General features: G+C 48.2%; 1 protein-coding gene across 4 annotated transcripts in view; it reads left to right on the top strand.

Annotated features, from left to right (window-relative positions):
• ME3 (malic enzyme 3) overlaps positions 1-15,553 on the top strand; it is a 249,943-nt gene that overhangs the window by 194,977 nt on the left and 39,413 nt on the right. For all 4 annotated transcript variants that reach the window (XM_088449041.1, XM_088449042.1, XM_088449040.1 and 1 more), the window contains exon 9: positions 13,353-13,450. In XM_088449041.1, the coding sequence (XP_088305167.1) occupies positions 13,353-13,450 (98 nt within the window). The remainder of the gene's footprint in view (positions 1-13,352; positions 13,451-15,553) is intronic.

The raw sequence follows: 15,553 nt of genomic DNA, 5'->3' as shown, positions 1-15,553 counted from the left end.
AGTGTGTACCCAACATATGACTTTGTGACAGACAGATTCATTTATTTAATGTGTCTCTGCCATTTCATTTTGGATGTTATCTCGCCAGCTCAAACTTAATAATATTTCTAAAACAGAATTAATTTTATTTCCACCAGCCAATAGCAGTTACCAACCTGATATCTCTATTACTGTTGACAACTCGACAAACAACCTCACAAGCTCGCTGCCTAGGTGTCATCCTTGACTGTGAACTGTCTTTTGTTCCCCACATTCAATCTGTCTCTAAATCCTGTTATAAACATCTAAAAAACATAGCCAAAATTCGACCATATCTTACGCAAGACACTGCAAAAACTCTAATACATGCACTCATAATTTCCTGCATTGACTATTGCAATAGTCTCCTTATTGGTCTTCCCAAAAACAGGCTCTCCCCACTACAATCCATTTTGAATGCAGCTGCGAGGTTGATCTTTCTCACCAAACGTTCAGTGTCTGCTGATCCACTCTGTCAGTCCCTCCATTGGCTGCCGGTCTTCTACCGTATTCAATTTTAAATACTTACACTCTCACATAAAGCTATTAACCAAACCACACCAACATACATCTCTTCACTTATCTCAAAATATCTTCCAACCCGACATCTCCGCTCTGCACAAGATCTGCGTCTCTCATCCCCGCGCATTACTTGTTCCCATGCACGGTTACAGGACTTTTTCCGGGCTACACCCACCCTGCGGAATGCCCTCCCACGCACAATAAGGCTTTCCACTAGTTTCCAAACATTCAAGCGTTCTCTGAAAACTCACCTCTTCAGACAAGCTTATCAGATTCCAGGACCGCCCACATAACCTTTTTATATCTTCCCTATCTAAAGCTCTTCTTACAGTAAACACCTATCACATCTTCTCTTTCTTCAATTTAACATCCTCCTAACCCTAGGCCAACTTTCCTGTGTGACTGGATCATACAGCCCACCAAGAATATCTGCAATCTGGCTGGACCAATTTGCAATATGTAGCACCTATCCTTGTGTATCACCTATTTCCCTATAGATTGTAAGCTTGTGAGCAGGACCCTCTTACCCTTATGTATGTCTTTTACAACCCAGTATAATGTTAATTCAAATTGTAAAGCGCAACGGAATTTGTTGTGCTATATAAGAAACTGTTAATAAATAAATACATTTATTCCACCAGGTGCTAAATACTCCACCGCTGCACTTCCCACTTAATGTTACACAGCCATTATGTCGACATGCTGACATGGACATAATGTCGACCTTTTGAAAGTTGACAGGCAGAATGTTGACTATCAGTTTCAGAGTTCTATTTAAGCTGCGGTTAAAGCTAAAATCAACTGCAAACCGCTAAGTCGGCATGCCGACTCAACATGCACAATGTCTACGTTCTGGATGGCAATATTTTGTGCCATATCTCAATTTATGACTGAGATGTGTTAAAAACAATTTATGACTGACTCACCTGTGTTAAAAACAGTGGGACGTGAGGGAGCAAAGCACTTTAAAGTAGAGATGAGCGGTTCGGATTCTGTGGAATCCGAACCGCTCCGAACATTGGGGATCTGAGTCCACCCGAACCCTGTTCGGGTGTTCACCGCCTGACTCGGATCCCCGTTCGGGGCCGAACGGCGGCCGCCTGATGTCGGATTCTCACTAGACAATCCGACATCAGGTCTCCTCGCGTGTAGGGCAGAGCGCAGTGATAGCGCTCTGCCCTACACAGACACAGACACACAGCCGCCAGCGGCAGCTGTGTGTTTGTTACAGCAGCCAATGAGAGTCACACAGACTCTCATTGGCTGCTGCACGGAGGGAGCCGGCTGGAGCTCACACATGAGCTCCGTCTTCCGGCTCCCTCCTCAGCATGTGACAGAGCGGACGGCGCGGGAGCGGGGATACAGGTAAGTTTTATTTTTTTTATTTTTTTACTTGTCAAAGGTCCGGGGGCGCTACTGGGGGGGGTCTGCACTACTGGGGGGGTCTGCTACTGGGGGGGGCTATACTACTGGGGGGGCCATACTACAGAGGGGCCTGCTACTGGGGGGGCTATACTACTGGGGGGGGGTCTGCACTACTGGGGGGGGGTCTGCTACTGGGGGAGGCAATACTACTGGGGGGGCCATACTACAGAGGGGCCTGCTACTGGGTAGGGCTATACTACTGGGGGGGTCTGCTACTGGGGGGGCCATACTACTGGGGGGGATCTGCACTATTGGGGGGCCATACTACAGAGGGGCCTGCTACTGGGGGGGGGGGGCTATACTACTGGGGGGGTCTGCACTACTGGGGGGGGTCTGCTACTGGGGGGCCATACTACAGAGGGGCCTGCTACTGGGGGGGGGCTATACTACTGGGGGGGGGTCTGCTACTGAGGGGCCTGCTACTGGGGAGGGCCATACTACTGGGGGGGGCCTACTACAGGGGGGGCCATACTACAGGGGGGGCCCATACTACAGGGGGGGCTACTACTGGAGCAGCCTACTACTGGGGGGGCCTGCTACTGGGGGAGCCATACTACTGGGGGGGCATACTACTGGGTGGCATGCTAATGGGGGGCATACTACTGGGGGGGCCTGCTAATGGGGGACATACTACTGGGGGGGGCCTGCTAATGGGGGGCATACTACTGGGGAGCATTCAACTGGGGGCACTGCATAGTGGACCGTACTACTAAGGGGACTGCATAGGGGGCACCACTGCTGGGGGACATTGTGTAAGGGACACCGCTACTGTGGGCATTGTGTAAAAGGGTCACTACTGTGGGCATTGTGTAAAAGGGGCACTACTGTGTGTCGTAACATAAATAAGAGACACTACTTTATGGTGTAATGTGAATCAGGCCCTATGTGCGGTGTAATGCTAATAAGATTGTGCACTGTGACTCCTAGGGCCGTAGCCCACTTTGTAAACAAGTACTGTGACTCTGCTGGCCGTACCCCACTGGGTGGGTGCACTACTTTTCATTTCTGCCACTGCTGTGTGGCAATGTGTCATAGATGTGCTTTATACTGTGGTGTCTGTGTCGTTGTGCCGCTGCTTTGTCGCTTAGTAACCAGTCAGCTCACTGCAACCTTTGGCCAATAATGTTGAAAACAATATTATAAGCTGTGATATGGTCTAAATTGACTGGAAATTAATGTTATTGAGGTTAATAATACTCTAGGAAGAAAAAAAAGACCAATTTATGTGATTTTAGCTTTTTTTGTCAATTTTTGTAAAAAAATCCAAATCCAAAGCCAGTCACCGCAGTTTGGCAAATCCAAATCCAAATCCGGACGACGAATTAGAACCAAATCCAAATCCAAATCCGGCAAAAATGGTCCGGCGCACATCCCTACTTTAAAGCTGGTGTAAGGGGTCATGTTGGAGGGTCTGCATACACTCTTTAGAAACAGTACACATTTCACAAATGTAGCCCCTTTACCATGAAGTGCGTGGATTCTAGGCTCAAAGTTGTGGCATCTTTAGGATGCAGAATACTGCGCTATTCAGTGAGTGGAGTTGGGTGTATTACAGGTGCTGCAACAAATTAGATAAGATTATTACAAAGAGACTGAGTGGTGGGAAGGGGCTTTTTTTAGGAGGGAGCGAACTGTGCTTTGCGGGAGGGCGCACAACCTATTTCTCCCCAAATAAGGACTTGCAGTCATTTCTGCACCTCTAAAGTTTTTGTCACATCCTGTACTGTTACCATCTGTGATGATGCTTTCCCTAACCCTCATGTTTAAGACCTAAATCAGGGATGGGGAACCTCAGGCCCGGGGGCCGTATAAGGCCCGCGGAATCATTTGGTCTGGCCCTCAGAGCTTTTTTCTGCTAGCCTCATCTGGCTAGCAGGGTGCCTATAACGACACCCTGCAGCCAGAATCTATGTAGCAGTGCCGCCTACAGCGTCTTTAGAACGCTTCAGACGGTCACACCGCTGCCCTTACAGCTCCCCGGAGCATCCTCAGGATGCTCCGAGCACTGCTGTAAATCACTAGCGCTTGTAGCCCCGCCCCCGTGTGATGTCACACAGAGGGGGCGTGGCCTGCACCAGGCCCATGAATAATGTTATATATATCAAAATGGCCCTCGGCAGAAAAAAGGTTCCCCACCCCTGCCCTAAATAAAGGTAATTTGGGCAGTATTTTAGGAGAAATATATTAAATGATTAGGGAGCCTATTAAATGATATCAGCGGGAAATATTAAGGATCCCCTGGATGTACCCATGAAGTGGCCGCAGAAGATATCTCATCTGCTGTGACCCCTCCGTTTCCGACAGCAGAAGCAGCCCCCATAGGTGTCTACTAGGCTGTCGGCGTTACCGCTTGGCTCTGGCAGCTAATGCCATCTGCAGATAGAGTTGGCCGCTCTAGCCTATAGGGCAACTTACCGCAGAAAATACCGGGAGAACCCTTCCCGGTAATGGCCGATGCACATGAACTCGCAGTAGCGCTGCGGGATCCCGATAGAGAAGTGAAATAATTGTATCAGCGATCATTTTACCTGTTACACATCTCAGGGACAGGAACCTTTCGGAGCCCCCGTCCCCTGCGTGTGGAAATGAATATATCCTGGTGGTACATTAATGTCTTATTACCGTGGATAGCAGCGATAAGAAATGTATCATTGCAGGGTCTATGGCCGGATAAGAATTAAATAAGTCCCTAAAGGAATGATGATGGTGATGATGGTTGTTAGGGATGGACTTCAGTCATGTTTGACGTTGTAGTAATATTATATTATTATTAATGAAGTTAAATCCCAAACCTGTCCTGCCCTGATGAAACAGATTTTACCCCTCTATTATGGGGGAGAACATCGTTACCAGCCCAGACAAAACTAGCAGCAAGCAGGTTACTCCAGCAGCCATTGGGGCTGATGGGTCTGTGCCCGGAATCAGCATGGCCGGTGGTTCTAATCCCAACAGCGGTAGCCCGGCAGGGGTGAAGATCCCGATCGTTCATTCTGGTAAGTATAGCTAACCTAATTCCCTACCCTAACCCTCCTTTAGGGATGCCTAACACTAACCTCTCCCCCCAAGTGCCTAAAACTAACCCCCCTTCCCCGCAGCCTAACCCCAAGTCTTCCGGGGGTACCTAACCCTAACCTCCCCCCGGAGGTGCCTAACCCCCCCCTTCCCCTAGCCTAACCCTCGCGGGGGGGGTGCTTAACCCTAAGTCCCCCCCCAGGAGCCCCTAACCCCCCCCCCCCCCGCGCGGCTGTCGGCACCTGGCTTACCTTCTATCGGGATGCCGGCGGTCGGGATTTTATCCTTCGCCTTTCCGACTGCTTCCTCTGTGCCCTTATGCCGTCACAAAGCCCTTCCCTGCCGTGCATCCAAATGTGCAAACACCGAGATGCCCACTTGCAGAGTTTATAGATGCTGCATCACTGTCTGCTGCATAGGTAGACGCACCATGGAACCTCTGTACCAGCTCGATGATAGGTGCAGTTTCTCAGGCGGAGCATGGCCTTCTAAGTGAGCGGATCAGCGTCTTTATATGCAGCAGCTTTTAGCCACATCCCCACTACACTCTCTGTTTCCTCCCGGCCACCCCCCAGGAACGCTCCATACATTTATACTGCTAAATTTGATCTGCAACTCTGTGCGCACAAAATGGGGACACGCGCGGTGCGATTCGGGCGCATTCACAGAGGCAAAACAACATCGGGCATTTGCCTAACTGTCAGCATAGCGTAAGACTCCGAATCAGGCTCATTCCCTGGATATATATATTTTGTGGCCATGTTCCTTTAAGAAGGAGCCATCCAGCGCTGAGTGGGAAATGCGGAAATCATCAGGAAGATGCGGATTCCCTCCTATTCTGTTACCTATGATGTCATACATGAAACACGGTTTCTCCTATGTAATGTAAGTAACCCCTGGGATTTATCATTATGGAAGTGCTGCAGAGGTTCTACAATGGTTTCATTGTCAGTAAGAAACATATCCCAGCGATTGTAAGCCTGCGAGATCCCGAGCTGCCACAGACAGAAGGCTGGGGGGACTTGTGATCACTCTGTCACTGAACAGAACAGTAACAGTTTTCTAATCGTCCTGGGGGAATCTGAGCAGAAACTGACGATAATCCTTATTCCTCCCTCCACCCAGGAGCAGAATGACGTAATGTGGCTGTTAGGCTTGTGAAGTAAAAAGCTGAATGACGTATGTGGTGAGATGAGGAGGATGATGATGATGATAGGGGATCATTGTATCTAGTGCATAAATCGAAAACACGTTTTTATTTTTTTTACCGCACCTGCGCAATAGATATCTATAGGCTTTTTGCTATGCAAACTAAGTTGCATCTTTCTTCTCGCGCCATGGTGGCTAAGAGATTGGAGGGTGCTTGTACACAACGTGCAGTAAGGGCAGGGCCGTAACTAGCTATGCGAGATCGGTGCTCCATGGGTGACACCATCGCTGCCCCACAGCCCTTGCCCCAGGCTAGCAGAGTGTCTGGAACGGCACCCTGCAGCCAGGATTGCTGCTGCAGCACACGGAAGGCGTCCTGTGGACACTCCGACCTGCCACCCTGCACAGTATATGCAGCCAATCGGGCGTCCCTAGGACGTCGCACGCTCAGGAGGCGAGGCCGGCACAAGGCGCAATTGTGTCCTGTTATAGATCTATATGCAGCCGATCGGGCGTTCTGAGGACGCCTGGTCAGCGCTGCACTTAACGGAGCTGCTGGTCACGCCCCCTTCTGCGCGACATAGGGGCGGGGCCGGTGCAATTTTGCTACGGATCTGAGTAAGGGTGTTGTGTGCGTGAAATATGCGTCCATGCTGATCACCATGCAAAAGTGCCCATTTGATGGTGGATCACTCGTGGGTGCTTCACCCCTGGTGCAACGTGCACAGTGATGGTGACGATCGCGTTCACCAACCATATCTGACTGACTGTATGCGTGTAATCCCTCCCATTTATGTGTGTCTGTAGATTTGTTCTTTCTTTTTTTTGTTGCAGTATAATTTTTATTTAGCTAGAAATATACATTTACCGTTTTAGCATGTCATTTGCTTAAAATAATTGACATTAAAAACCTCATTTAACACTTTAAAAAGAACGAAAACATATATATATATATATATATATATATATATATATCGTACTAAGGGTCTTATTCAGAGGATGGCGTGTAATGCAGATGTATGAGTCGCTCTGCGCATTCGCCAGCTTTCATTACCATTTGCAGTCACAGCGAGTGTTTGGCCGCAGGGTGATTGACAGTCAGGGAGCGTATGTAGGAGGGGGCGGCCCAAATGCAGGCGTGTCGTGACTGTTTTGGGGGCGTGTCCCAGTCTGCATCTGCGATCTCGTATGCACTAAAAATGGCTCCGGCGTCTGCGTTCCTGCGCCCATTCTGCGCGATCATAGGCTTACTCAGAAGGGTGATTATGGACTGCCCTGCGACTGCTGTTGAGTCTTTGTACGCAGATGCTGGGATTTGCAGTGCTGCCGCTGAGTGTCTCAATACATATCCCGGCTGCTGCGACATTTGCACATTTTCGCACATCCGCTGCGTACGGGATCGTGGCTGCGGTCGCATTACCGTCCATCCCTGAATCAGGCACTACATTTAGTATTAGAAGGGATCTATATATACATATACTTACCTATATACATATATGTTAGTAGGTGGCGCTTGTCACACACAACGCAGGAGTATTTAATAAGCACTTTATTGGTGCATTAACCACATATATTAATACAACAATGATATAAAACACCCGGGAGTGGGGTGATATACAGTACTTGTCAAAAGTCTGAGCACACCAGTATATTTTAAGGAATTTTCAATTTAACTGCACAGTAACTAAATAAAACCTGTTTTATTGGCTTTGTTTACAAAATAAACAACTTTTTGAACAATAAGGAAACAAAAAATATACTTGTTTTGACTTTTAGGCAAGTTTATTTAGGTAGTCTGCTTTCATTGAAGTGACGACCCTTAGCTTTGATAAGCGCTTTGCATATCCTTGGCATCCAATTTACTAATTTTTCCAGCTTTTGACGATCCAATCGACTCCATCAGCTTTGACGAGCCTCCTAGAGGCCCTCAGTGTTGCTAGGCATCTGTTTTCGGACTTCGCTGTCTAGTTCTTCCCACAAAAGCTCGATGAGTGAAAATATCTGGTGATTGAGGTGGCCATTCTATTTTTGTTACAACTTGAGCATCTTGTTTCTTTTGCAAATAATTAGTACACAACGTGGACGTATGTTTTGGATCGTTATCTTGTTGGAAAACAAAGTTCTGACCCAGAAGTTGCCTTCTGGAGGGAATCGCATGACGCACTAATATGTTGTGGTACATCTTTTGCTCCATTATTCCCTTGATTCTGACTAAGGGCCTGATTCAGAGCCGGACGCTCTGACCAGAGCGCTCGCTCTGAATCAGGCCCTCCTACTTAAAAATGGAGCAGCCTCTTGGATGCTCGCATAGCTGTGGGTTACCACCCACAGCTTATGCGAGCGTCCATGATGATGGTCGCGATGGTCTAGACCATCGCGACCATCGGGCTTGCGACGAGACCCTGCCGTAGGGTCTCGGTGACCGCAAGCCCTGGAGTGATTTTGGCTCTAGTGATGTCAGTGGGGCCGGACCCAGACGGTAGGCGTTCCCATGGAACGCCTCCGTCTGGCAGCCATGCCCCCGGCACGCCCACCAAAGGGGGCGTGCTGTCACTCACCATCGACAGCACGCCCCCTTTGGTGCGAGACCCGGAGCGACAGCTTGGCTGTCGCTATCCGGGTCTCGCGCATGCGCACGACGGAGCTCCCTCCGTCGTGTGCATGCGCCATTTGGGTACCATCGACCCGCTTGCGAGCGTCCTGCGCTCGCAAGCGGGTCTGAATGAGACCCTAAGTCACCAACTTGGTTGCCTGCGAAACTTCCCCAAACCATCACATTGCCTCCTCCATGCTTAACTGTTGGCGCTACACAGTCTGGGAGAAGACGCTCACCTGGACGACGACTCACAAAAACCCGGCGATGCGAGCCAAAAAGTACAAATTTCGATTCATCGGTCCAAAGCACCCTCTTCCACTGTTCCTCAGTCCAACCCTTATGCTTCTTAGCCCATGCGTACCTTTTTGCTACGTTTGTAGCACGTAGAAGTGGTTTTCTTACTGCAACCCTACCACTAAGGCCATATTCCTGCAAGCGCCTGACCACCGTCCTGGCTGGGAGCGACTTTTCCACAACTCCCTTCCTATTTCCGGAGCGGTCAAACGTCTGTTACGCTTGCTAGTAGTCACAATGAAGTTGTCCTCACGAGCAGTTGTTGTGTAGCATTATTATGTGTATAAGTGGCACTGCCACCATGGGCATTTATTATGTATACTGTATAAGTGGCACCACTACCATGGACATTTATTATGAGTATAAGTGGCACGGCTACTGTGGCCATTATTATAGTATACTAATTTTTTTTTTACACATATCTATCGATTTTCCGGGTTGCATCGGAAATAATATATTTTGCTATTTTTTATCATACTCCATTCATACACAAGCAGCAGACTGTACGATAAACAAGCTTCTTTCGATTTCAGGGGGTGTGCTCAGACTTTTGACAAGTACTGTACATACAATAAATGTTTATATTAAAACATATACATCTATATAAAAAACTGCATAAGACTATCTATAAGCTATAAACTAGTGGAAATAGGGCCTGATTCAGAGCCGCTCGTAAGCGGCCGCTCGTTCGTTCCGAGCGATGTTAGCCCAACTGCGCATGCGTACGGATCGTTATACGCATGCGCTAACCAGTCAGTCCGGCCGAAATTCATGTGCTCGCAAAATAGCGAATGCCTGATAATTTGAGTGACAGAAAAGAGGCGTATGTGGGTGGTAACAGGGGAAGGTGCTTGAAAATGGGGAGTGGAGAGCCGATCGCAGGCGTGCTTAAAGGTCAAAACGGGCGTTTTATGGGTGTGCATAATTAATACAGCAGCATCATTGACCACGTCACTGGGTTATTTTAGAGTCAGAACTGCTCGCAAAATTGTGGTAGCAAAAACCAACCACAAGAATAGCGAGCAGTTCATACCCTTGTCGATGTACTCGATTAATCTAATAAATAGCGGACATGACGTAGGATGCGAGCGGCCAGGGGGCGTATTTTTCCAAAAAACGAACGCAAGTTTTGCTCGCTCGTTCAGACATAGAGGCGTGAACAGACCGCAAACAGCGAACGGTTCATTTGAATAGCCACCCCTTGTTTTAGAACGAACGACCGCAAATAGCGAGTGGCTCTGAATGAGGGCCATAGTCCATTATAAGACGACTTTAAACGTGAAAACTCACTATTCCATATAGCCTTAGTATAGACACAGTATCCAGTGCTGCTTTATATGACCTTATTAGAATCCAGAAACACACCGCTTACCACTGGTAATAGCTGCCTCCACACAGGTCACATGAGTAACTTAGTATCCAATAGTGGTCTTTCCGGTAGCAGATTGGTAGCAGCGTATAAAGGAACTTCCAACTCTTGAAAAAGCCGCCAGGTGCGGGGTAACACGTCGAGGAAACGGAGGAGCTTTTATCTAGTGGCTAAGTCTTGTAATTAATACCCTGCTTGAACGCTTTCTAGTTCCACCTAATACCGCAAAACCGTTTTGGAATAGAGACTATGGGCCTGATTCAGAGCCGCTCGTAAGCGGCCGCTCGTTCGCTCCAAGCGATGTTCGCACATCTGCGCATGCGTATGGGATGTAATGCGCATGCGCAAACCAGTCAGTGTGGTCGAAAATCGTGTGCTCGCGAATGCCTGCTAATTTGAGTGACAGGATGAGGCGTTTGTGGGTGGTAACAGGGGAAGGTGCTTGAAAACGGGGAGTGGCGATCCGAACGCAGGCGTGCCAAACGGTCAAAACGGGCGTTTTAAGGGTGTGCATAATTAACAAAGCAGCGTCATTGACCACGTCACTTGGTTGTCTTTTAGCCTGAACTGCTCGCATGATTGCGGTAGGAAAATGCTACCACAAGCACTGCGAGCAGTTCATAAGCCTTTCGATGTAATCGATTAATCAAATAAATAGCGGAGATGACGTATGATGCGAGCGGCCAGGGGGCGTTTTTTCCAAAATAGTGAGCGCATGTTTCGTTCGCTCTTTCAGACATAGAGGCGTCAACAGATCGCAAAGAGCGAGCGCTTAATTTAAATAGCCAGCCCCTTTTTCTGAACGAGCGTCCGCAAATAGCGTCCGGCTCTGAATCAGGCCCTATGACACTCCAGCGGCATCAGTCGCAGATTGCTGTGACCGCGATCGGAGGGACTTCTCTTGTATAGAGCCTGACATCTAAGTGATCGCACTATACACTCGGTCTGCAAGCCACACATCTACTACATTGTCTGTATAAAGACAATGAGAGCCTGGATTTCCTGAGAACGTAGTGTGCGTTTCTCCATACCTTTATACACTGCTACCAATCTGCTACTGGAAAGACCACTATTGGATACTAAGTTACTCATGTGACCTGTGTGGAGGCAGCTATTACCAGTGGTAAACGGTGTGTTTCTGGATTCTAATAAGGTCATATAAAGCAGCACTGGATACTGTGTCTATACTAAGGCTATATGGAATAGTGAGTTTTCATGTTTAAAGTCGTCCTATAATGGACTATTGCCACTAGTTTCAGGTGCGCACGGAGCGTTTCTGAGTACCCAGAAACCCCCCTGCCCGCCGATCACTAAGTGAGTGCGGCCCGCATTACACACTAACAAACATACCGCCGCCAGCACCGGGTAGTACGCTCGTACTACCCGGCGGTGGTGTGTTTATTCAGACAGACTCTCTTTGGCTGCTGCGTCCACGGAGAGAGCCGCATGAGCTCCGCGTTCTGGCTCCACTCGCCGGGGGGTGATGGGAGAGACGTCATGATGTCTCTCCCATAGTGCAGAGCAGGCCAGGAGGAGCAAACAGCGGCAGGAGCAGGGATTCAGGCAAGTTGTGTTTTTTTTTGTGTGTGTGTATGTAAGGGGCATGGACACTGACGCTGACACTGCATAGAAGGGGGGGGGCGCTACTGGGGGCACTGTACAGAGGGGGTGGCCGCTACTGGGGGCACTGTATAGAGGGGGTGGCCGCTACTGGGGCCACTGCATGGGGGGGGGGGTCGCTACTGGGGGCACTGAATAGGGGAGTGGCCCGTTCTAGGGGCACTGAATAGGGGGACTACTACTTGGGACACTATATAAGGGGCACTTCTGGGGGGACCACTACTGGGGGCACAATATAAGGGGCACTACTGGGACCACTGCATGGGGGGACTACTATTGGGGGCACTATATAAGGGCACTGCATGGGGGGACTACTACTGGGGGGTATTGCATAGGGGAGGACTACTACTGGGGGCACTATATAAGGGACATTGCATAGGGGGGACCACTACTGGGGGCACTGCATGGTGGGACTGCTACTGGGGGGCACTGTATAGGGGGGTACTACTGGTGGCACTGCATGGGGGACTGCTACTGGGGCTACTGCATAGGGGGGGACTGCTACTGGGGGCACTATATAAGGGGCACTGCAAAGGGGGGCTACTACTGGGGGCACTGCATAGGGGGGACCACTACTGAGTGCACTATATAAGGGGCACTACTGGGGGTACTGCAAAGGTGGGACCACTACTTGGAACTCCCTTTCAAAATCCTGCATTTGACACTGAGTTTATAGCTTATAGATTGTCTTTATGCAGGTTTTTTTTATAGATGTATATGTTTTAATATAAACATTTATTGTATGTATATCATCCCACTCACGGGAGTTTTATATAATTAACTACCTAAATAAACTTGCCTAAAAGTCAAAACAAGTATATTTTTTGTTTCCTTATTGTTCAAAAAGTTGTTTATTTTGTAAACAAAGCCAATAAAACAGGTTTTATTTCGTTACTGTGCAGTTAAATTGAAAATTCCTTAAAATATACTGGTGTGCTCAGACTTTTGACAAGTACTGTATATCACCCCACTCCCGGGTGTTTTATATCATTGTTGCATTAACAATGCGTTGTGTGTGACGAGCGCCACCTACTAACATATACAGTATATATGTATATACTGTATGTATATCTGTAAGTATATGTATATATAGATCCCTTCTATTACGTTGTTTGTGACAGCGTTGGCAAAACCTCTCTGAGTGAGCAGCTGTTACGGACAGCAGAGGATTTTTTCCTTACACATCTGCTGGCGCCTGGATTATTTGTCTTGCTGTTGTACTACGTTTAGTATATTGGCTGTCTCTTTATGGACTGTAGAACATAAATAGGCTGTGAGCAGTGGTGTAGACAGAGCACAAGGTGTTTTGAGGATGTTTAATATCTTGGTCTCCCTCCTGTGTTTTAGGAACGGCGTCGGTGGCGGGTGCCGGTATCTTGGCTGCTCTCAGGATCACAAACAACAGACTTTCTGACCATAAATTTGTTTTTCAAGGTGCTGGTGAGGTAAGAACGATAAAACAGTGCGCTGAGGTACATTTAATTAATTTACCTTACGTTAATTATTATTATTATTGTTTATCTATATAGCGCCAACAATTACATAGCGCTGTACAGAGAATATTTGTCTTCAACAGCCCTTATCCGAACTCAGGAAAGAGTGTTGGGGTCATGTACAGTGTGAGTCTGTCCTCACTTCCTTCCTCTCAGTGTTGGGGTCATGTACGGTGTGAGTCTGTCCTCACTTCCTTCCTCTGTGTTGGGGTCATGTACAGTGTGAGTGTGTCCTCTCTTCCTTCCTCTCAGTGTTGGGGTAATGTACAGTGTGAGTCTGTCCTCCCTTCCTCCTCTCAGTGTTGGGGTCATGTACAGTGTGAGTGTCCTCCTTTCCTTCCTCTCAGTGTTGTGGTCATGTACAGAGTGTGAGTCTGTCCTCACTTCCTTCCTTCCTCTCAGTGTTGGGGTCATGTACGGTGTGAGTCTGTCCTCCCTTCCTTCCTCTCAGTGTTGGGGTCATGTACGGTGTGAGTCTGTCCTCCCTTCCTTCCTCTCAGTGTTGGGGTCATGTACGGTGTGAGTCTGTCCTCACTTCCTTCCTCTCAGTGTTGGGGGTCATGTAAGGTGTGAGTGTGTCCTCCCTTCCTTCCTCTCAGTGTTGGGGTCATGTACGGTGTGAGTGTGTCCTCCCTTCCTTCCTCTCAGTGACGCAGCGCCTCCACCCAAGTCTTCTCCTCTTGTGAGTGGATGTGACTCTTCCACCAGGGACCCACTTGGGAGTCCCCTTGGATCCACACAGACCTACTCCATGACAGTGCATGCACATCACTTGTAAATCCCCCTCAGCACATTTGTTGCAGGGCAGGTACAAGTGGGTGGAAAGGGGTAAGGGAACAAAAAGAATTGGTGGCAACCACAAAATACACAAAATAGCCATAGAGCAAATACTGACATAAAGAACCGTAATGATGGACAGTAATTCATTTGCGTACTATTGAGATTATTGCTTTCTGCCACCCAGACAATCCTCACATACGCACACATCACAGTGGTACTGGCTAACAACAATTTAGGTCCTACCTAACACTAAGCATTAACAATCTACCCTAGGTACATAATACTGCAGAACTGAGCTGGCTGGGTACCGTTGGCGGCGGCGCACATTGTGCATGAACTAAAGCGAAAAGTATAATATACAATCTGTCTTGGGAATGCTGTGTATAACAGACGCATGGTAACTTATCGGGTCATCGCAAGTAGCTTTGGCCAAATCAGCCAGGTGCATCCAGACATCCCCTTCTTGCTTGAAGTCCTTCTGCAGCTCAATCACAGGATAAGGGACTCACACTTTTATCAGTCTCTCCCAGGGGACAAGATGGGGTCTGGAGCACCAGCTTCTCTCAGGGCAGTCCAGTATGTGACAAACTGGCTGGGACTATTACTGTAGTTCCACAAAGGTAGTTCTACAGAATACAGTCTTAGTTTACAGGCTAGCTGGGACCTGTTATTCCGTAAGCAGGAGCTTCTTACTCTCTCTGCCTGCAGCACAGGGAGAGTCAAACAGTCTCTCTGCAACGATACGATGGTGGGGCTGTGCAGGCTCTCCTCCTCTCTGGCGCACTCCTCGCCTCTGCCCTCTGTCTCTCCCCTCTCTTGGCACCAAAAAGTCTTATTCATCAGCTCCTCTTCCCCTGACTCCCACCTATGCTGCTCAGAAAACCAAAACCACTGTGAGAAGCGCAGGATCCAGCATTCATGTGTACCTGGAAACACCGCATAGAGGTTTTATAGTCATTCACAGGGACGTTTTGCTGCTAAATCAGTGCACTTATGATAATCAGACATGACTTAGCTTCCTGGCACACTATCATCGCTATGAAATAATAATAATAACTAATCCTCTTTAATACATTTTTCATGAATAAAGAGCCCAAAGAATAAGACTAGATGGACAAAACAATGACATCTAATTGTGCAGTTGGTCAGCACAGAAAATTAGGGACATTTCTATGGACAAATTTAAAAAACCTTGGAACTTAGAGACACTTACCAGCTACACAGATGAATCGGGTAATGCACATTATGCAGGACACAGATACATTTCCTTTCATT

This window comes from Taudactylus pleione, unplaced genomic scaffold, assembly GCF_031769625.1.
Source record: "Taudactylus pleione unplaced genomic scaffold, aTauple2 ptg000478l, whole genome shotgun sequence".
Classification (NCBI taxonomy): Eukaryota; Metazoa; Chordata; class Amphibia; order Anura; family Myobatrachidae; genus Taudactylus; species Taudactylus pleione.
This window is presented reverse-complemented; position numbering and strand designations above follow the sequence as displayed.